This window comes from Chroicocephalus ridibundus, chromosome 9 (assembly GCF_963924245.1).
Source record: "Chroicocephalus ridibundus chromosome 9, bChrRid1.1, whole genome shotgun sequence".
In the NCBI taxonomy this organism is placed as follows: domain Eukaryota; kingdom Metazoa; phylum Chordata; class Aves; order Charadriiformes; family Laridae; genus Chroicocephalus; species Chroicocephalus ridibundus.
In genome coordinates this window covers 20,774,112-20,795,324 of record NC_086292.1, presented here as the reverse complement: position 1 = coordinate 20,795,324, position 21,213 = coordinate 20,774,112, and the positions used below count along the sequence as shown (strand labels likewise).

General features: G+C 45.8%; 1 protein-coding gene across 4 annotated transcripts in view; it reads right to left on the bottom strand.

The window, feature by feature from the left end:
* Positions 1 to 362: 362 nt before the first annotated feature.
* FGF13 (fibroblast growth factor 13) overlaps positions 363 to 21,213 on the bottom strand; it is a 273,215-nt gene continuing 252,364 nt past the window's right edge. For all 4 annotated transcript variants that reach the window (XM_063346491.1, XM_063346494.1, XM_063346492.1 and 1 more), the window contains 2 exons: positions 6,454 to 6,652; positions 363 to 5,209 (listed from right to left, as the gene is read on the bottom strand). In XM_063346491.1, the coding sequence (XP_063202561.1) occupies positions 5,073 to 5,209; positions 6,454 to 6,652 (336 nt within the window). In that variant the 3' untranslated portion in view covers positions 363 to 5,072. The remainder of the gene's footprint in view (positions 5,210 to 6,453; positions 6,653 to 21,213) is intronic.

The window sequence follows — 21,213 nt, the reverse complement described above, 5'->3', positions numbered from 1 at the left end:
CAAGTTGCCCCTCTGTGGTTCAGGAAAACTTAGGAAAAGGACAATGTTAACACCAAAAGGTCTATATCCCAAGGATAGCCCAGCTTTGAGGGTGGCAGAGCCCTGGCACAGGCTGCCCAGAGAGGTGGTGGAGTCTCCGTCTCTGGAGACATTCCAAACCCACCTGGACGCGTTCCTGTGCCACCTGCTGTGGGTGACCCTGCTCTGGCAGGGGGTGGGACTGGATCATCTCCAGAGGTCCCTTCCAACGCCGACCATTCTGTAATTCAGTGAAAGCTAAGCAATGGCACAGTGCACCAGTGCTGGAGTGGAGAACCTTTAAATAGCTGCAGTGATAAAAATCAGAGCCCAGACAAGAGGGAGCCTGTTTTAGAGAGAGTTATTTATTAGAAGATAGGAGGTTGTTACGTACAGATTCTGTCCTGCAAAAGTGTCCTGGTCACGGATATGTCAGGGAGACATTTAAACCCGTTAGAGCTGGCTCTGGTCTCCACGCAGAGATACTCAAGACACAGCAGAGCTCTGTCAGACCTGGCTCTCGTGCTGGTGCTCAGCTGGGGAGAGGCCTGGCGTACCACAGCATCCCTGAGCTCGTTACAACCGTCTTTATCCCACTGGAAAACCTGGCCCATGGGCTGGAAACCAGCGGTGGGGACAGCAGACGGTGCTGCAGAAGGGGCACCATTCTTCCCTGGGATAACTTGGAGATATTTTCCCCAAGTAGGGAATTGTCTTCCATCGTGCCAGCGATGAACATGGCTGAGCAAGCGGCTACGGAGATACAACCATGCTATGAGGTAGCATGAGGTAAATGCAAAGAAGAAAGGAAAAGAAAGAAAGAAAGATTCTCTGTGGTACAGAGAAGAGCTCTTCCCACCCTCCCTCACCCCAAAACCAGACCAAGCAGGCAATGCCTGAACCCCCTCCAAAGACCTCCGAGAAAGCAGCTCTGACAGGTGGATCACAAAAAGGTGGCAATTTTGCCTCCTAACAGTTGTGCTCCTGGCAGTATTCCTCCTGATTTCATGGGTGACCTGTTTTCGTTTGGGTTGGCGGGGAGGATTTGTCAGCCTTTCGTAAGGCCTCCGCACAAGCCCCTGCGGTGGCTCAGGGCTTTGCCCAGTGAAGCCCAGGTGAATCAGAAAGCTGCTGTGATGCTTTTGCACCTCCTGAGCCAACTCCAGCCCCATGGAACATGGGCAGCAGCGGTGGAGAGGCAGGGACAAGAGAAGCGGCAGATGAAAGGAATCAACCACCACACTGGCAATAACACAAGGGCCTGGGACCAAACCTTCTCCAGATGGTTAGTGGCTCATGGCCAGCGTGGGGTTTGGTTTCACACTGGCCCCTGGGCTTTGTCCTTATTCCAGGTGTGCATCTTACTGCACTCTGCTGCTGTAGCTGTGGCAGAGCAAAGTGGGTTGAGCAGCGGCTATAACTTTTCTTGATAGACAACCAATATGGGCGTTTTTCCAACATCTAGCAGATTTCTTAAAGGAAGCTATTATCCAGGAGTCATCTGTTTAACTTTCTAATTTACGGGTGCTGAAGGATAAATAAATACTCCAGAGTCTGGCTCCTAAATCTGGTCCTCTGCTGAAGCCACATTCTTGTCTACCCAAGACTGGTTGGGTCACAATATCACTGTCACTTCACTGTCTGCAAAGGCTCATTTAACTCTATTTCTCCTCATTAAATCTCAGTCTATGGCTCCAGAGGCTACATGTAAACCCCTGCTTTGCCCATAGCGTACATGAGCTTTTGTCTACTATCAGGACCCTACCAAGAGTATTCCCCCATGAGTCCACAATAAGCTGAAGGAAAAGCTATTGTTGGAACGGGTTTGTCAGAAATTTCATGTAACTGTCAGAAACACCTGTTTGTAGGTCATCTATCACCATATCTCTCTCCTCATCTTTAATCCAAGAGTGACCTTTCTTAGCTTGGTATCTAAGAAACCTTTGAAACTAGGCACTTAGCAGTGAACGCTCACAGCTGATGCCAATGTCAGTACGAAAGATGGGTCAGACTACAGATTTCAGAAGGGACAATTTGTGAGATGAGCATTTTTCTTTCACTGCAGATGACCTTCAAGGTTGGAGGTACTCGGGGTGGGGAACAACAGTAAGACTGCAGTTATAAAGCAAAGCAGCAGACCTCCAGTTATCTTTAGGAAAGATAAAGCTCAGCATTGACCTAGCTCTGCCACAAATATGTCTATTTTTTAATCAGGTTTTATGTTCCTAAGGCACTCGGACTCCTTTTTCGGAACATGCACCCCAATAATTTGATGTATGGGCTTGGGAGGGTTAAGAGAGGTGTTCCACAAGGGCATACTCCAATTAGTTGAAGGGAACTCCAGGATGCTCCAGACGCACTGAGTTATCAAAACCTCTGGAGCAATCATGGCAACATCCTCAATTTTTAAGGATTTCTATGGCACTGGTTGTGCTCCCACCTTCTTCACCCTTTGGAAAGGGGTGAGCTGAGGATCCCCAGGCCCTCTGAGGGACAGGCAACACCGTGCTTCAATATGGGAGCTCAGCAAGCCAAAGCTCTTTGCCTACTATTTGCCACAAAACAAATCTGGGGGTTTGATCTGAAATATAATCTCCTTCCCTCCTCTCTCAGATCCAACCTTAAAAAAAACCATTGTCCCAGCCTGGTCTGAGGTCTAATTCCAGCTTGGTCAAGTGGGAGGCACAGAGAGCAGACAGCAGAATACCTCATTTTAATTTCAGGCTGACATTCATAGGACACTTTTTGCCTCCATTTACGTTATTCCCTTCCAGAACTAGTTCTTCTGCCACCCATGGTGAACACTTGTTCCTCCTAGGACTTTTTGAAGCACCTTATATTAGAATCATAGAATCATAGAATGGTTTGGGTTGGAAGGGACCTTGAAGATCATCTCGTTCCAACCTCCTGCCCTGGGCAGGGACACCTCCCACTAGACCAGGTTGCTCAGAGGCCCATCCAACCTGGTCTTGAACATTTCCATGTAAGGGGCATCCACAACTTCTCTGGGCAACATGAGCCAGTGTCTTACCACCCTCACAGGAAATAATTTCTTCCTCATATCTAATCTAAACTTCCCCTCTTTCAGTTTAAAACCATTACCCCTCGTCCTATATCTACACACCTTCATAAACCTTGATGAGTGAAGCTCACCTGTCAGAGCTGCCTGGATGTTACAGATGAGGAAAGTTCTCACTGATGTTTTTGGAGAGGGACATTTTCTCTCCAGAGCATGTGCAGAAAGGCAGGAGGCACAGGAGCCTTTTCCCTCGAGACCAGATACAGCTGGCCCCTAAAGGGTACCTGCAGTGACACACAGCAACCTCCGAGCATCCTCAAGGCGCCACCTTGGTAGAAGCAAGTGCTTGACTTCCCGGCCCCCTTTGGGACCCGCTGGGCTGTGGGGAGGTGTGCTGTGAGGCAGCGCTACGTGGCTGCACTAAAGGAAGTCTAACAGGGAGGGCAGACACGGAGAAGCTGGAGAAGCTCAAAGCAGAGGAGTGCAATTCACTGGGGCTCCGTCACCAAGACTTTGCGGCACTTAATCGTCACTATGTTTTGAGTATCTCGGCTGGGGACATAAGACCAGTTCTAACAATATCCAAAAGAAACAACACGTTCTCATTTGTATAGCATACAGCATTACAGGGGAATAACCCATTACATAGAAACGTTTTGAACATTAATTACAGTATTATAATTTAACTGCCAACCCTTTCCCTCGAAATTAATCATGGATGTACATCATATAATCAAACCAGCTTTTTTAAAAAGTACATCTTAATATAAATAGTTTATTCAGTGCATGGTTGTGTATACAACAAATAATAAACAACTCTTTTCGTACGAGGCAGAAAGCTGCCTGTACGGAACTATGTCAGTTTTGGAGCACAGAATCCAACGATGATTAATGCACAAAATCTTACACATCATGCAACTCTATGCCAATATTCCAACTTTCTCCCATGCAACAGACATGATGACCTAAATGGAAACCTAACTACATTTTTTTTAAACAATTGTTTCCAATAGCATGTATAAGTATATGTTGTTTAGGGGTAACCTGTCCTAACGCTTCCTCCTACACAATATTCACGTGCCCGTTACAGTGAAAGAAGGACTTTTACAAATAAGACGTTTCTTATAAAAAAATTAAGTCACCTTAATTCCACAGTTTCTGTCTTTAGAAAAGAAGCCACAACAATAGTTTAACATGACACACAAAATGGAATTAAGAGAAATCTACACTGGAGGATAATTTTATCCCTTTCTGGTAACTTCCACTTGGGATAACAAAACAACTCAGTTCCTACAGACTGGGGTTAGCACAAGAACTTTACCAGAAACTACAAATCTATAAAAATTTATATTTCATTGTGTTTAAAACCACAAGAACACTGTTTGCTTGAGCCTGAGACACCAACTCTCAGTTCCAACCCTGATTTTTAAATTATTTTTTTAAAGACATAGCTTTAAAGACCCATTGGAGTTCAGAAATCAAAAAGTTGCACTATTCCAAATTAAAGGATACATTTTTTATCAAGCCTTAGATATAAAACGGTAAGCCAAGGAAACAACAGAGTTTACATATTTGTTTTTTGTTTGCCCCTATAAAACATACAAGCATTAAAATTTCCTTTGAAGAGCAAAAGTGGTCTTTTTCTGAGTTGGAAAGCAAATTCTTATCAGCAGTGAATGCTGTGAAATGTTTTTGTTTCGTATTCCACAAAGCATAGGAGAGAGAGAGAGAGAGAAAGAGAGACAGAAAAAGAGAGAGAGAGAGAAAGAGCTGGACATTTCTTCTCCGAGATTTATTCCGCAGGTATGTTTGCTGGCTATCCAAGTGCCTTGTGATATGCACAAGCATATTCTACATTATTGGGGTATATCCTTTGACAACCAGTAGATCTAATGGCTGATAAACGAGTGACCTATGCAAGTTCGGTGGCTTGTCCTGGGCAATTGAACATTTGGATGAAAGACTGCTAGTAAGAATTCAACTGCATCCAGAGGTAAGGTTCTGTTTAGAGAGCACTTGGCTTGCCTGAACCTGGCTACGTTGACTCGTTTTGGCTCATGGATTTACCCCCATTTAGCACTCCTGAAACACTTCTGCTCTTTGTTGGGGTCCCACTTCCAGATCTTGAGAACTCTGTGAGATCGTGGAGAGAAGGCTCTTTGTACATGGCCACTGCAAAGCAAAAGAGAGGTGGCATGTCAGCACGCGGTACGGGCTGCTCGGTCTGTGGGTGCAAAGTCCGGCGGCAAAGCATCGGGATTTTTGATTCAGCAACATGCAGTGTCAGGAGCGAATGAAAGAAACACGGCAAGGGGACCTCTTCCATTTCAAACACTAAGAGCCTCTGAGGTCCTCTTCAAGGCAATGACAGTTTAGAGAAGGGAAAAACCCTTCCTCTCCCAGTTAAATCACCCAACCTACCCACCGCGCTTACAAAACTCTGCAGGATAGACCTAAGCTGCTATAAATCAACATTTCCTTATTAACAGTGAAGCAGCGCTGTCGACAGCTGTGATTTGACCTGTTACTTGTACACGTAGCCTAAGCAGGTGGGTGTGAAAATGGATTTTCAGTCATCTGTTTCCTTTGTTTTCACACGCATTAGAAGTGAGGATCAACCTTGACATCAGGTGCCTAACACCTAGTCCTAAATGTAGACTGCCAAACCAGTCCAGCATCCACCCAGGGCTAGACACCTTTGAAATATCCTCTCTGATTTTGAAATGACACTGCCTTAAACGGCTACCTAAGAGCATAGCCCAGAAGTAGGCAGCTTCATTCCTCTTAAGGAAAGGGCATATGGAAGGTAGTTCTTCTGGAGAAAAGGAGAACCTCCATACATCGACTGAGATCTCCCTCTTCGCGTTGACCAAAGAGGAAGCCAAGTCTGACCACAGTCCTGATTCAGATCCTTTGGATAACTGGGGTGAGTCTAGGTCCTGGCTTTTCATACACAGCGGTATATCTATGCCACATGCATTATTGCCTTTAATGTCATATGCTGATGCCACATTAATTGCGGCACCGCACATCAGAGCTTTATCTCAGGCAAAAACAGACAAACAAACATCTCGGAAAATAAAGCACAGATTGACAAGCCACACAGCAAGTTGCTGATGGCCTGTGAGCAGATGCTTGAGCCATTCCAGATAAAGCCTTCGTTATCTGTAATGGATACACTGTGGACTTTGGGCATAAAGGAACTAATATGTGCATTTGGTTAGATTACAGAAATGCAGAGATAACGCAGAGAAACCTAAAAAAAGCAGCTCTGGTTACATTAACAGTGTGTCACAGAACATTATACTCCTGTTCTATAAGTAGCTGAACCCTTCAAATATGTATGCACAGCAATTAAACATCTCTGACACACGACAATGTCAGTTCAGATAGACAGAGCAAACCCAAGCAATTACCTTTTAATGGTTTTGGAAGAAAGTGTGCTGCAGGTTTATTTTTCTTCACATGGTTTCCCTTCATTATTTCTCCTTCTTTGTTAAGACCCAAATACCAACCCCGGCCAGACTGTTGCTGTCTGTAGATCATTGAAGAATACGTCACATAGTAGTTTTCAAATACTGATTCTTTGAACTTGCATTCAGGTGTAAAATGTTCCTGTAAGAAAATAACAGATCAATATGTGCAGTGCTGAATCTCACATCGGTTAATGAAAAAGCATCCAATATTCATTGCTTTCCCGATGGTTAAAAGACATACTTCTCACCCTGCGCTATCCAATTATGAAACACGGGCCCTGAAAGTATTAACAGAAGCGTAACACAATTTGAAACCTGTGAAATGATGCTGTAAGCGGCTCAAAGTGGCATAATAAAATCTTTTTGAACAAGGAGTAAAATGTCTAAGTGAAGAATTATTGATCGATGCCAGTAACGGACAGGAGGCAGACCCAGCCCTGATGCCAGCCCCACAGGACCAGCTGTGCTCCAGCCCCATGGGTGAGAAGCGAGGCCATGTAATGCCTCTGTGCATTAACTCCTGGCCTTTACTGCTTAGGAGGAAAGCGCGATAAAAATTCAAAGCCAGGATGCCATGAGTAAACGGTCGTCTCTTACTAACCCAGCAATATTAAGTTAGTTTGTGGCAGCTGCCTCTTTGGGCTGACCTGTGCTTTTTCTCTGCCCAGCCTATCAGCCACTGAAAGAGGCTAACGCAGACATTAGCCTCTGCCCTGGGGTTGGCAAGAGTTAAACAGTACACAGCTGAAAGTGTACGGGATCTTTACGGAAGCTCTAGTCTTCATGTCGAATTGCACTGCTTCTTTTGGGGAGATGGCGTTGGGCTAGCAGTTAAAATAACGAGCAGTAATCCAGGAGAGACTTTTTCTTCCTGCCAATGGTTTTCCCTGTGCAATGCTCTCGACTCAATCAATACCTGCTGGCACTACTGCCCATATTCAGGAAAGGAGACAGACATGAAACATGGGTTTTGGAAGGAGCTAAGACCGAAACACCAGTCCTGACAGCACCTCTCAGCTGCTTCCCAAGGCCTCCAGGTGCTGCAGGGTCTCTAACATCCCAAGTTCTGACCACATCTCACCTAAGGACCCCTAAAATTCCATAAAATGTGAAAGAGGAAGAGCTTGGTCTGTTGACGGGGATGTTAATATCCCAATCCTGCCTGTCATGGCACGGCGCAGCAGGCAGCTGGTTGCCGGTTTTCCCTTGCGGAGGCAGCCAGCTTCAGCGGAGCTGCCCTTGTGCTTCAAGTATCCTACAGCGGCGCGAAAGGAAGGAGGAAAAATTGTGCTTGCATAAAGATTGCGATCTTGAGTTTAAAAAAACGAAAGGAAATTAAATGTCTCAGGCGCTTAAGATGTTCTTATTTAGTTTCTCAAATATTCTTGTGTGAGAAAAAGATGGTATTTAAAAAAAAAAAAAAAACCCACTGCATTTTCTGCACATCTTTTGCCATTTTCGCTTCTCATAGGAGAAAGAAAAAAACCTCCCATCCTCTGACTGGCGTTTGCTTCAATAAAGAATGTGAAGTAAGCAATTTCCTTCTTTTTTTCTTCAAGCTAATTGGCTGTTATTTAGTTAATTGACGATTGGTTTCAATTGCTGTCAAGCAGGGACAGTCACTGCATTTTTGCAAGATTTCTAAATAAAAGCCTTCCATCACTGTACCCTGCCCAGCACTAGCCACGTTAACAAAGACTATTGAATGTGTATCATCCAATTAGCAGCAAAATGGAAAACTACAGTGCTCCCACCGGAAGATTATGGTTTATGTACAGTAATTTGGAGCTGTTTCGGGTACAAAAAGCCTGCTTGTACACAGCGGCAGAGGGTCAGATTGCAAACACAACCACAACATTTACTCTGGCTCTCTTAGGAAGCAAGTTAACCTCGGTACGAGCAGCAGGAGCCAACAGCCGGCGGAGTCCCTTGAAGCAGTGGGCCAGAAACGGTGGGGAGACAGAAAGAAAGACACTAAAAACCCCTTCACCACTCATTTTTCCCTTGGCTGGGAGGCTTGTGATAGCAAGCTGTGATGATGGTGCACACCAGCCATCCCCCATGAGCATCACAGACAGCAGTCGCCTCCCTGGAGCATCCCACGATTCAACAAAAACTGCCACAGCAGTCATGTCTAGGGGCTGACCTGCTGGAGAGCAGCTCTGCAGAGAGGGACCTGGGAGTCCTGGTGGACCACAAGTTGCCCATGAGCCAGCAATGTGCCCTTGTGGCCAAGAAGGCCAATGGCATTCCGGAGGACATTAAAAAGAGCATGGCCAGCAGGTGAGGGAGGTCATCCTCCCCCTCTGCTCTGCCCTGGGGAGGCCACATCTGGAGTGCTGTGTCCAGTTCTGGGCTCTGCAGTTCAAGAAGGACAGGGGACTACTGGAGAAAGTCCAGCAGAAGGCTATGAAGATAGTCAGCGGAAGGGAGCATCTCTCAGCTGAGGAAGGTCTGAGAGCCCTGGGGCTGTTCAGCCTGGAGAAGAGGAGACTGAGAGGGGATCTCATCAATGCTGAGCAATATCTAATGGGAGGGTGTCAGGAGGATGGAGCCAGGCTCTTTTCAGTGGGGCCCAGCAACAGGACTCAGGGCAGCGGGCACAAACTGGAACACAGGAAGTTCCACGTAAACATAAGGAGGAACTTCTTTCCTGTGAGGGTGGCAGAGCCCTGGCACAGGCTGCCCAGAGAGGTGGTGGAGTCTCCGTCTCTGGAGACATTCCAAACCCACCTGGAGACGTTCCTGTGCCACCTGCTGTGGGTGACCCTGCTCTGGCAGGGGGTGGGACGGGATCATCTCCAGAGGTCCCTTCCAACCCTACCACTGATTCTGTGGGACACAGCAGGGGACATGGAGGGCTGAAGCCCATCCCGCAAACGCCGTCAAACGCCGCAAATCCCTTCCAACCCCGACCATTCTGTGATTCTCGTGACAAACAGCGGGGCACAGAAACGAAGACACCTCTCTATAACGTCCTCAGTTACCGTGTCAAATTCCCTCACAATTCTTCCGGCACCAAAGCAGACCCACCTCCTTTACCTGACTGGCTTGGTGCAGAATTGTGCCACTTTGTCTCGACTGACGTGTGTTTAATTCCTCAGCTACGGCTGCAGCTGCAGAAAGGTGCTGCACGGTGGGAAACCCATCCTCCTTGCCAAAGAGAAGTTGATCCCACGTGAGCTGTTTGCAGCAGCTGAAGTGCTCTGCTTGCTCCTGAACACTAAGCGGCCGCTTACCTTTTGCAAGCGTTTGTTCCCATCCATCACTTGCCTTTAGTTCAACCCAACCTGTGTCCTTCCCACTCCTTAAAAATAGATTCGGGGGGAGGACTGCAGAGGGAAGCTCTGAACGACGAATGCTAAGCAACTGTGCTCCGGATTTGGGGGTATTACAATTAAAAGGTAATTTTCTGTGTGGCAAGTCCATGTGCCAACCCAACTGGGTATGGACAGGGCTTCCTTCAGCACATCGGTTCAAAATACAGTGCAGAGCAGCAAGTGCAAAGTGGCCATTGTGTTATCTTTGCTGGCAAATTCTTCAATAAAATACTGAGGAAGTGCAAGTTAAAGCTGGGAGAGGGCTGAGTGCCCCAATTAAACCCGATCTTTTCCAGCTCATATAGTCATTCCTATTGAAAAATTTCTAAATATAATTAAGTGTTGAATTTTAAGACCAGTTTTTTCCTGTCTCTCAGCTGTCCTCTTTGTCCATTTTTGTAATAAAAATAATTTTAATGAGTTCTGAGACGTCCAATGTTATGAATATCTTGTTATGCAAAAGATGAAAAACGGGTATTTGTGTGAAACAGTATTTCATTCTCAGCTTACCTCAGAAGTCAGGGATGATGGCACCCACGCCATGGTAAATCACACTCACCCAAGCCCCTCACACATGCACCCTAACAATGAATAAGGCAATGAATGAACAAACGAATGAATAAATAAAAGTTAACGAAAGTGCTGGATTCACTGTAGTCATGACTCAGCCATGCTTAAGTAAGCAAGAAGACAAACTGTCAGGAGCTTCTTCTTGGTTTTGAGCTGATCAGCTGAACTACTGAAATGTTCCTTCATGAATAGATCTGCAGCTGCATTAAATATGTGAAAAATAATTAAAAGAAAAAAAAAGAATAATTTGGTGTATGATAATTTGGTAAAAAGGCCTCGTAGCAAACACTTAGAGTGGCTGTATTTCCAGGCAGCTGACTAGATTACATCTAAAATAATCCAGTCTCTTCCATACAGATACTGCATTACGGATAAGCCAAGGCTGAAAGCTAAAATACTGTAAAAGTGAAGCTGGAATTCTTCCTGCTCTAATTGTGCAAAAGCCAAAGACCATCCAAATTATCAGCCATCACACCCACCTACACTGCAGGACAGAATATTAATTCTTCTGGCCCCCAGATGATCGTGACCGAGGAATTCAGACTTCCCTTAGACAGAAAATGGGAAATCCGCTTTAAAGAAAGGTATTTAGTGTCTTCCGATTTCTGTCATATTCTAGAAGTTAATTCAGGATGGCTGTAGGCACAGTGCACGTATGAGGGCAAAGATGTTTCCTCTCTGCTATTTATTGCATGTTGTATTTGCGTTACGGGTGCCATCAGCAGGGAACATCACCAAGTATTTTATGGAGTAGTAAGTTTAAGTCACTAGGTCATTACTGAGTTTGTTAAATGTCTGTACGTTGCCCGTCCTGCAGCTACCCTGCAGCAGTTGACCAGAATAATCAGAAATTTTATTCAGATGGGTTTAGTGCTAGGACCATGAATAAACAAGAAGAAAAAAATAACTGACTTCTTTGAAAAATATTTGGGAAAAGTATGGGGTACTTGAGGAAACTTGGAAAATGTTCTTATATATCGAGCATATAATTACATTCCATGGGATCAATGACGATATCTGCATATGGGATTTATTCTTTATTTTCTCCACTTAATGAAAATTGGATTTTTTTCCCTTCATATCCTGATCTCTTTCAGGACCATAATGTAGCCCAGGATTCCATTCTATAATCATGAATTTTTGAAGGAGCCTCTTTAAGGCTCCAGAGTAGTGATTTTCTGCGCCACTAAGCCTGCCTTTTTTTATTAACCGAGATTGATTTTCTCCATCTTGGCATGTGAAGTTCTGGGGTGTATCCTCTGGATCATCACCCTCTAATGTGCAGTGATATCAACAGCACAAGATGTGAATGCTTCAACTTGAACGCTATCAGAAATAACAGCTTTTAGATCACCAGTGTTGGAAGACTCTCTGAAGAAACCGGTATTTCCGGAAGCCACCAAAAGCTGTTTGCTATGGGAATGGAAACTTACAATTATCTTGAACCAATTTATTCTGCATCAGATATATTGCAGTTCCCACAGATAGTTTCTAATCCCACAGTATCGTCCAATTTGCTTAAATTCACCTATTTTGAGGAATCCTAGTGATTTCAGAGGGAGCAACTCACAATATATGGTGAGGGGTCTGGAGCACAAGTCTTGTGAGGAGCGGCTGAGGGAGCTGGGGGTGTTCAGCCTGGAGAAATGGGGGCTGAGGGGAGACCTTCTCACTCTTTGCAACTCCCTGAAAGGAGGGGGCAGCCAGGGGGGGTCAGGCTCTTCTCCCCAGGAACAGGCGATGGGACAAGAGGAAACGGCCTCAAGTAGCACCAGGGGAGGTTTAGATTGGATATTAGGAAAAAATGCTTCACTGAAAGGGTTATCAAACATTGGAACAGGCTGCCCAGGGAAGGGGTTGAGGCACCATGCCTGGAGGTATTTAAAAGATGGGTAGACATAGTGCTGAGAGATATGGGTTAGTGATGGGTTTTGTCAGCGTTCGGTTGATGGTTGGACTCGATGATCTGAAAGGTCCCTTCCAACCTAGGCGATTCGATGACGCTATGATTCTATATGAATATGTACAGGTCTCATAGGACCTGTAATTAGGAAGGCTATTTGACCATGCAATCGTGACCGTACACAACAGTTGCCAGTCACAGCAAAAGACGTGCTCATCAAAAAGCTGCGTGGGCTCTTGAAGACAGATGCTCTACCAGTGCAGAGCTTGATTTTGGCTGTGTCTGTTCCAGGTGAGTTCTCACAAAGACACCGTAGGTAGCCCGAAGCCCTCAGGAGGTGCTGCAAAGCTGAACTAACTGCTGCTTGAACCAAAACCTACGGCTGAGCAGGAATTTCCTGAAGGCTGGAATTCCCCTTGAGTTCGCTACAATGTGAAGGCATGTCTAGCGGCCATGCGGCCGTGTAAAGAAGAAATTAAATTCAAAATTATATAGAAAAGATACACTAAATTCTTTCATCAGGAAACCTACTTACTGGCAGGAGGGATAGGAAGGCACAATTTTCCGGGAGGGTGATGCCAAACTACTCCATAGGATGGAATTGCCTGGGATAGAGCAATCAGCAGGAATTTATCAAGTGAAACCCAGACTGTCAGGGGTGCGTAAATTTATTTAGGACAAAGTCTCCAGAAAGAGTAAAATGGAGCCCAAGGAAGCAGCTGGATATCCAGCGTCTCCAGGGTAAGATTTCAGGTTGTCACTAGGTATTCTCTGAATCTATGAGAAAAGCATTGAAAGGATCCTGTAATTATTCCCTTGACATTGTTCCTCTGCACAGCAAATCAAATGCACAAACTCGGGGAAAGAACGCACACAGTGAACTGAAGCAGAAAACATATTAATTACAAATATGGAGATTTAGTGGTTTAAGTTTTGTTCATGACTCTTTTTCTAGCCTTATCAGTGACTCAGTTGCGAAAACTTGTCCAAGTCATCTTTGCCCAGATTTTTAAGTGGCATTTAGGCGCATCAATAAATACCTATTTAAAGCGTGGTGCGTCACCTCTCAGCATGCTCTGCCCATGGAATGGATGTACTGCCTGATGACCCCAGGGAAAAAGACTCAGTGGCTGTAAACAACGCTGAAATTTAATTGAGATAGGAACTCTGCATGATCATATTATTGTTCCCTTGTCTTCTGGTGATGCTTCACTTCTACGACTGTGTTGATTAACCAAAGCACTCCTTAATTGGGGCAAGAGAACTAACGCATGATACATACAGAAAGAAGACGCTCTTCTGATTACCGCAGAGGAAATTAATCCTGTTAGAGAAAGCCTGTAATGTGGTTTAAAAGTTCTGCAAGATGCCCAGGAGAACACCTCCCAGATGTCAAACGCAGGCCCGTTTCCTAATCTGGCCCACAAAGTCATGAGATGTAATTTACTTGATGTGAATAAGGAAGAGAGAAGACCCACTTTGCCCCCAAATGCTCCTCTTCTGCATCAGCGCTGAGCGGCCCTGAACATGTGCATCCCTGACAATGCTGGAAGCGTGGTACAGGCAAACCTCTGCAATTTCCTGAATGATCAAGTCCTCTATAAATATTTTAATACCTTCTAATGCTTGTTCCTACCCTTTTTTAATTTCGGTGGCTTCAGGGCACCAGACCTGCCAGTCCTAGTTCAAAATCAGTGAAATTCTAATATAATAAAAGGAAGAAACTACTCTTTAAACATTGCCTGTTTTGTGAAGCTTGGGAAGGTTCATTAAGCAGAAGGTGCCCATCAGGTTGTCTGAGGGCTCTAAAGCAGACTGACAGAGAAAATCCGTGTGATAGAATCCTACTACTACCTAGAAGCTGTTTTTTAAATCATATCAAATTTTTATTGTTTCCCACAAACAGAAGTCCTGTTACTGCTTCTAGATCTGTAAAGGGAAGCCTACATATTAATCTGCAATTAAGCCTCTTCGGAAAGAGATCTTCTCTACTAGTGTAACCATGGGTTTGGTGTTAAAAAAAGATTAGAATAACTTTCTCAATGGCTAGCCAAAGTTTTTGTTGCATGATAAATCCCCCTGATTCACGGACTGCACTCCCAGGGTTGGTCAAGGACTGGCCAACACCACTATAGCCTTTGACTAAGGTTGAAAAATGGGAGATGGAAGTATCCTGCACTTTTTCCTTGTACTTCCCCACTCTGATCTCATATTCTTCTCTAGGTATGTGCCTGTCATCATCTTTGGGCAGTGAACTTGCTGGACCTGGATCTGCTACAACTTCTTGTGATGCTCCCTCCCATGTGATGGAGTCAAGCAGAGGAACTAAACCTTCCTGGCTGAGCAAAGCACCACGAGCAGGTCAGCAAGAGCTGCCTCGATACGCGACCTGCACGGCCATTAGAGAAAACAGGGATGTTGGAAAAGATGTGCTCCCTGAGAACGCGCTGGGAAAGAGCCCACCTACTCAACCTGGACAAAAATTGAGTCATCTTACATCACCGAAGGCACCTGAAGTGGGTAACTATCCATACCTAGAGCATGGGCAGTGTACAAATACCCACCGAGGCTGGCGGTTCCTTTCAGCAGCCTTGGGATCACGCCAACTGGTGAATCCTGCTCCCCTTCAAAGCTCCAGAAGAATTCCCTTTTCCTCTCAGTTGGCTCGCAATTTTCCCCAGAGTGCCAATCCTTTCCATAATTTTCCTAAGCTCATTATCTCTGTTTCCTGCAACAGCGGCTTCCACAGGTGAAGCCAGCACTGTGGAAAACATATTTAAAATGTGTCCGTTGTTGTTTTTTGATCGTAAGCACATTTCTTCTCTTAGTTTTTTTTACAGCTTTCTTCTCTCGGCTTTTAATTTTGGAAAACAGCACACAGCGTGCCTCTTCTGTGCCATTCAGTACCCCACATCTCTCTACCCTGTCTCTGCTTATTCATCTCTTGTTTTAACTAAGCGGGCTTAATCTTTTTAAATCTCTCCTCCTATGAAAGGTTCTCTGTGCCTCTAATCATTTTCATTACCCTTCGCTGAATCCTTTCAATTTTTTTTTTTTTCCTCCATCATTTCCAGAACTGAAAGACAACATTTAATAAGAGGCTGTGGCATTGAGTTGCGTAACGGAGGTAAGATATTTTCAGTCATTTGTCTTATGACAAAGTAAAACCGTCTTCGCTGTTCAGCCTCACGATTGTGCATCTGTACAAAAGTTCTCTGCCTTTTAAGTTGTGTCTCTGATAAATACGGTCCAATTTTATGGTATTTCTGACCCTCTGATCGTTCGGTGTACCCAAGCTTAACAATTGAAGGAAGGGAGAAGGAAGCAAAAGGCAGATAGGACAGCTTTCTTCCCCAGAACTAGAGCAGAGAGCCCCAAAGATGCTAAGCAACCTATTTTATAACATGCCCATTATTACACAGATAACCTGCCAGCCACAGCAATCAGATTTCTGGCAGTTATAATTGACATCAAATCCCGGCATTGTCAAATCTCTCTGACACAGCTGTTGTGCAGAATGTCCTCAGCTTAAGTGTGTCACGCATTACTTTTTACTTTAAAAAAATATATATTTAAGTTGAAAAACTCCTTTTGAAGTACAGGGCCCATGTTCTGCTTTCAGTTAAAGGCAGCCCAGCGTCCTGCTTGTTTTAATGGCCAAGGCCTCAGCCCATTGCCATTCGCTGAAGGTGGCCAGTGGCATGAGATGCTGGAGGACTAAGAGGAGCCTGAGCCTTAGGAGACACCACAACCGCCTTGTCTGGAGCGAGCTACGTGTGGTTTGTTCCCCTGAGCTGCTAATTGCCTGCCAGCTGTCCCTTTGGCTTTGTGTGCCACCGGCTCCGTGGGACATGGGGACAGAGCAACCACGCAAAGCCTGGTATCTTCCATCGAGCAGCAGCAAGGACGCACCGAGGGAAAGCCGCTCCATCAGCCAGACGAGCGTGGCATGAAGAGACATCGCTTTGTCACAGCCCGGCCGCTGCGAGGGCGAGATGTCTGCGAGCTGGCAAGAGCAGCCGGGAAAGAAAACACGTCCCTGTCCCAGTAGCCCTTTTACACATTTACTCTTGTATTCGTCTACATGATCGCTGCCAGCGGGGGAAACCCACACTGCTGCTGGGGCTGCGGCAGCCAGGGGTTAATTTGCTGCTGGATCGAGGTGGCTTGGCCAGCATTTGATAACCACCCCCTGGGAGAGAGGGGCGAGAAGGGCAGCACAACCTTTCTCCTGCCACGTTGAATGCCTTGGCCGTACCATCCCAAAAGGATCCCTCCAGTTCCCTGGGGGTTTAGCAGGAATGACGGCCGCATCGGGGCAACCCCAGCCTCCGCAGCTGTGACGGGCAGCAGTGCTGGAGCTCTGCATCCCCTGATGCTTTCGTGGTCCAGCTCTCCCTGCGCCAGGGAGCTCTGCAGAAGCAGCAGGGCTAATTGGAGGAGTGTGGGATTTATTGCTCTATCCTAGATACAGGACATCAGCCTTGGGGTAAGGAGATAGAAGAGATCTCCTTCAGACTGTCACCCACGAATTCATGCAGATTTATCTTAAAGTGCTGGAAAACAATAATTTAATCAGTGTTTGCAGCAAGCTCTAAATCTCTCTGTTTAATTACAAGCTGGGACATGACCCTTTTAGCAGCGGATGCTCCTAAAATTCTATGGAAAAAAGGAAAGCAACAAAGGTTTCTCTTTTCTGAAGGAAGGGCAGCTGAATGAACAACAGTCAGAACAAGTGCTGCCGTCCTTCCCGTGGGAGTAGGTGATAACAGGGAAGGCTGTTTCTGTGGTAACCTGCAACCTGGCTGGAAGCCTGTTTGTCCAAACACTGCGAGCTACGACGGGTGAATCCATGTGGAAGTGATCTCCTGGTCCTCTGCTGCTCTGGTGAGGTGCCACCCTACGTTTCTGATGGCAAACTGGTGGAGGCAGTGCTCCTCCACCCAAAGGCTGGGCAGGGAGTCCCCCACAAGCCCAGCCTCAGCGCAGCTGGGACGTCCCCAGACTACCACAGGCCACCTGGCTGACACTGCAGAAGAACGATGGGGTCTGCCCCAGAGGATGTCACAAAAATGCTCTGAGGGCTGGAGCCCCTCTGCTGTGAGGACAGGCTGAGAGAGTTGGCGAGCTTCAGCCTGGAGAAGAGAAGGCTCCGGGGAGACCTCAGAGCCCCTTCCAGTCTCTAAAGGGGACACAGGAAAGCTGGGGAGGGACTCTGGATCAGGGAGGGGAGCCATAGGACGAGGGGGAACGGTTTTCAACTGGAAGAGGGGAGATTGAAATGAGATGTGAGGAAGAAATTCTTTGCTGTGAGGGTGGTGAGCCCCTGGCCCAGGTTGCCCAGAGAAGCTGTGGCTGCCCCATCCCTGGAGGGGTTCAAGGCCAGGCTGGACGGGGCTTGGAGCAACCTGGTCTGGTGGGAGGTGTCCCTGCCCAGGGCAGGGGGTGGCACTGGGGGGGCTTTAAGGTCCCTTCTAACCCAAACCATTCTATGATTCTATGATTCTATGTGCTTAGAGACAGATGCTGCCCAACGAGGTCTTTTTCTGCACGCTAAAAATTGCCTCTGCTCACTGACTGCGAGAAGCAGCAAGTGAAAGATAAATAACAGCGTGAGCAGCAGCAGAAGAAATAATGCCACATTACATCAAACAGGCCCGTGCTTCACTGTCAGCTTAGAGTCTATTCCGCACCAAAGGACAGCCCTGCCATTTGGCCTGTATATTTTATTAATGCGGATGCATATTTATGGCGCTATGGATTAGCCGATACTTTGGCATTCAATACCGTCCTTTTACGCTGTAGTTCTCGGCAAAGGCATTTGTCCTGTTGGCTGTTATTCCTCGTGGGCTCTCGGACGGCTGCTGTTCGGCCCCTGCACCACCTGGGCTGGAATCACTGCCGTGGAGATGCTCACCTATACCAATACTACCAAACATGCTTTGGGAACCCGCTGTAAACCTCTGTAAAGTACTAAATGCAGCAGTATTTGGACTGGCATTGTATGCTAAAATGCTCTTTTTTAAATATATATAATATATATATGTAATATATGATATACGAAATATTAATACTAAACTAATAGGCCTGTTAATTAGGTTTTTATTCTGCAAAGCACTACACCGCACGCTAAATTTTTAACACGGATAATGTCAGTGTCAGGAAAGTTAAGCAGGTCATTACACTGAAGAAAAGCAGTGACTCTTTCAGGACCTGATCTAAAATGCGTTATGAGCAAGGGAAATACTCCCCCAAAATGCTTTACTGCATTTTGGTTGGTTTTTTAACGTTCGTGTAGTCTGCAAAGAAACATATATGTCTTGCTGTAAGAAACCAAGGCTATTTGGTATTTTTCACTATTAATTCAGCTTACTTGCTCGCTACGAGGTGATTAAGCTTAATAATAATGGGAATGTCACAGGTTCAAGGAGCTGGTTAGCTCCACCCTGACCAAACCAGCATCCCTCTATGACCAAATGGTAATGAGACCTTTTCAGATGAGTTTGATTTACTGCATTCCATTTATTCACGAATGCCATGGATGGATGTTTTTCAGACCTCGGTAGTTTGACAGTGCCAGGGCATTACTGGCAGCCAAAGCCTGCTTCTTGATATAAAGCGGCGATGCTCTTTGGAATTCCTCTGCCCTAAATTACGCTATTGAACATATGCCACTAAGAGGATCTCAGAGGGATGTTTGTATTAGGTGGCAGGCTAATGAAGGGATTTGAGAGATTTCAGATGGCAAAAAAACTTTAAAAAACAAGATAATCAAGGATTATCCCAGGTAGATGAGATGTAAGAATGACCCTTTATTTAAGAGTTGATGCTGACTGGCAGAAAACATTTGTTTCAGCAGATAAACACCCCACCTAAGAAGGAGCACTTGCACAGGGAACAGGCTGAATTTCTCTCAGTAAATGACATACGTGCATTTCTCATCAGCAATGCTCTGAGGGTCAAATTAATGGAAATTTTGGGGAAGTTTCCCAGCACCTTGCCCACGAAAAACTGTGCAGCGGAGCAGAGCCCAACCTCCCCCGCAACAGGCAGAGGTATGAGGAGCACATACGGCTCTGGGGGTAATTTGGGGGAGTCATGCACTGGCATTTAAAACACTGCACTGCTCTAACAAGCAAGTTGGCAGCACGGAGCTTGAGGAATGGGAGGTTTCATGTTACGGTCAGCGCCGGAACCACGGCTAAGCCTGAATACGTCCCTAGAAACCTCGCTTCATGATATGGCTATGCCATTAACGTGAGATGAATATTACACGTCCTCCTAACGGTCCTCCAACTGTCCTAATGAAGTTAAGAATACACGCTTTCTTTTTCAGTGATTTACGGGAAGCTTTCTCCAAAACAAATACACGGTCTAATAGGAACCCCTATCCTTCCAAGAGGCAGCCTGAGCACAGAGATAAGCTTCTAAAGCTCTGTTTTCTTTCCCGCACAGTGACCTGGACTTTGCGAGGGTCTGTCATTTGGCTGTTTCACAACTCCCTGCCGCCCCTGGGCTGTGGAACAGATTATTCTGGAGCCAGACTTTTGGGAGACACCGAGCTGCTAGGGTCTGAGCGGCAGAGGAGAAACGGGTCCCTGGTAAAACACTTGCAGAGCTAATTTAAACTTGGAAAGCACCCAAATGTCTCTGGGAGGTGCAATTTAAAACCCTAACCTAAGATAGCCTGGACAGCAATCGCAGATTTCTGGGAACGACACGGAACAGTTGCTCCATGAGCCAAACACTGCGGATCTCTGTACTACAGTATTTCGGTAGGAGAGCTGGTGCCATTCTGAGCTGCCTCACAGGGAAAAAAGTAGCAAAACACTAAATTCAAACATAGGCACGACCATTCCCTGGCTTACACATCTGTACCGGCAAGTCTCTCAGGCTCCCCGAGACTTTGAGTCAAGGAACATATAACATCTCAATCTCAATTTCTCCGACAGTGTTGCCTGTTGAACTGACAGGGAGCTTCCTGAAAGGATTTAGATGGCTTCTAGTGCAGCGAAATCTCCGTCCCTGAATCATACAAAAAGTTAAACGGTGTGAGCACCTTGATTTTAAACCCAACCCTCGTATCTCTGCTACAGAAAGCCCTTTTAAGCACGGTTAAAACAAAGAAGTTTCTGGCACTAGATGAACAAATGCTGTGCTTTGCCCTACAGGAGGAATCTCAAAGGTGAGGCCAAAGCTTAGTTTGAAAACTACTGTTGTATTTTTTTTTTTTTTTTTTGAGAATCTAAACTGCTTTGGATCAGTTCTGCTTCGAAAATCTGGTTATCTGTTTCCAAGCCAGCAAATAACAGCTGGCTGCAGCCAGCCAGGCAGAGAGCTAAACCCCGCAGCAATTCAAAGTATAAAGGTGAGCTTGTCCATCAGAAAAGGTGACCGTCTCTCAGTTTGCCCACTGGTTGATCTTCCATTTCACCGTCCAGGGCCACCCGTTGTTAGTGTCACCTAACAAGCAGCAAAAAAGGCTGAGGGGAGAAGGCACAGCAGACCAAGGATTCAAGGGAAATGCTGATGAATCACCTGCCACAAGGAATATGTGCTGGCAAGTTCAGAAACGCAATTTTCCTGCCGGCAAGAAAGACGCCTTGGACATCCTTGGACTTTGAAAGCTTTGAGGTTAAAGCCTGTGGAGACCAAATGGGGTAACTAAATGCCATTTAAATTCTACCATTGAAACAAAATAAGACTACCAATGAAACAAATGGGATTCATCTATCTAAATATCCCTGAGGATCTGAGTCCAAATCTGGACCTGTGTGTGCAAGTCCAAGCTCTGATTCATCTCACCTACCTTCAGGCACTTAAAAGAAACACCAAAGTTAGGAGCTGGGTCAATCTAGGATTTTCCTGTCCTCAATGAACATAGTTGAGATAAATTACCCTCCAGAG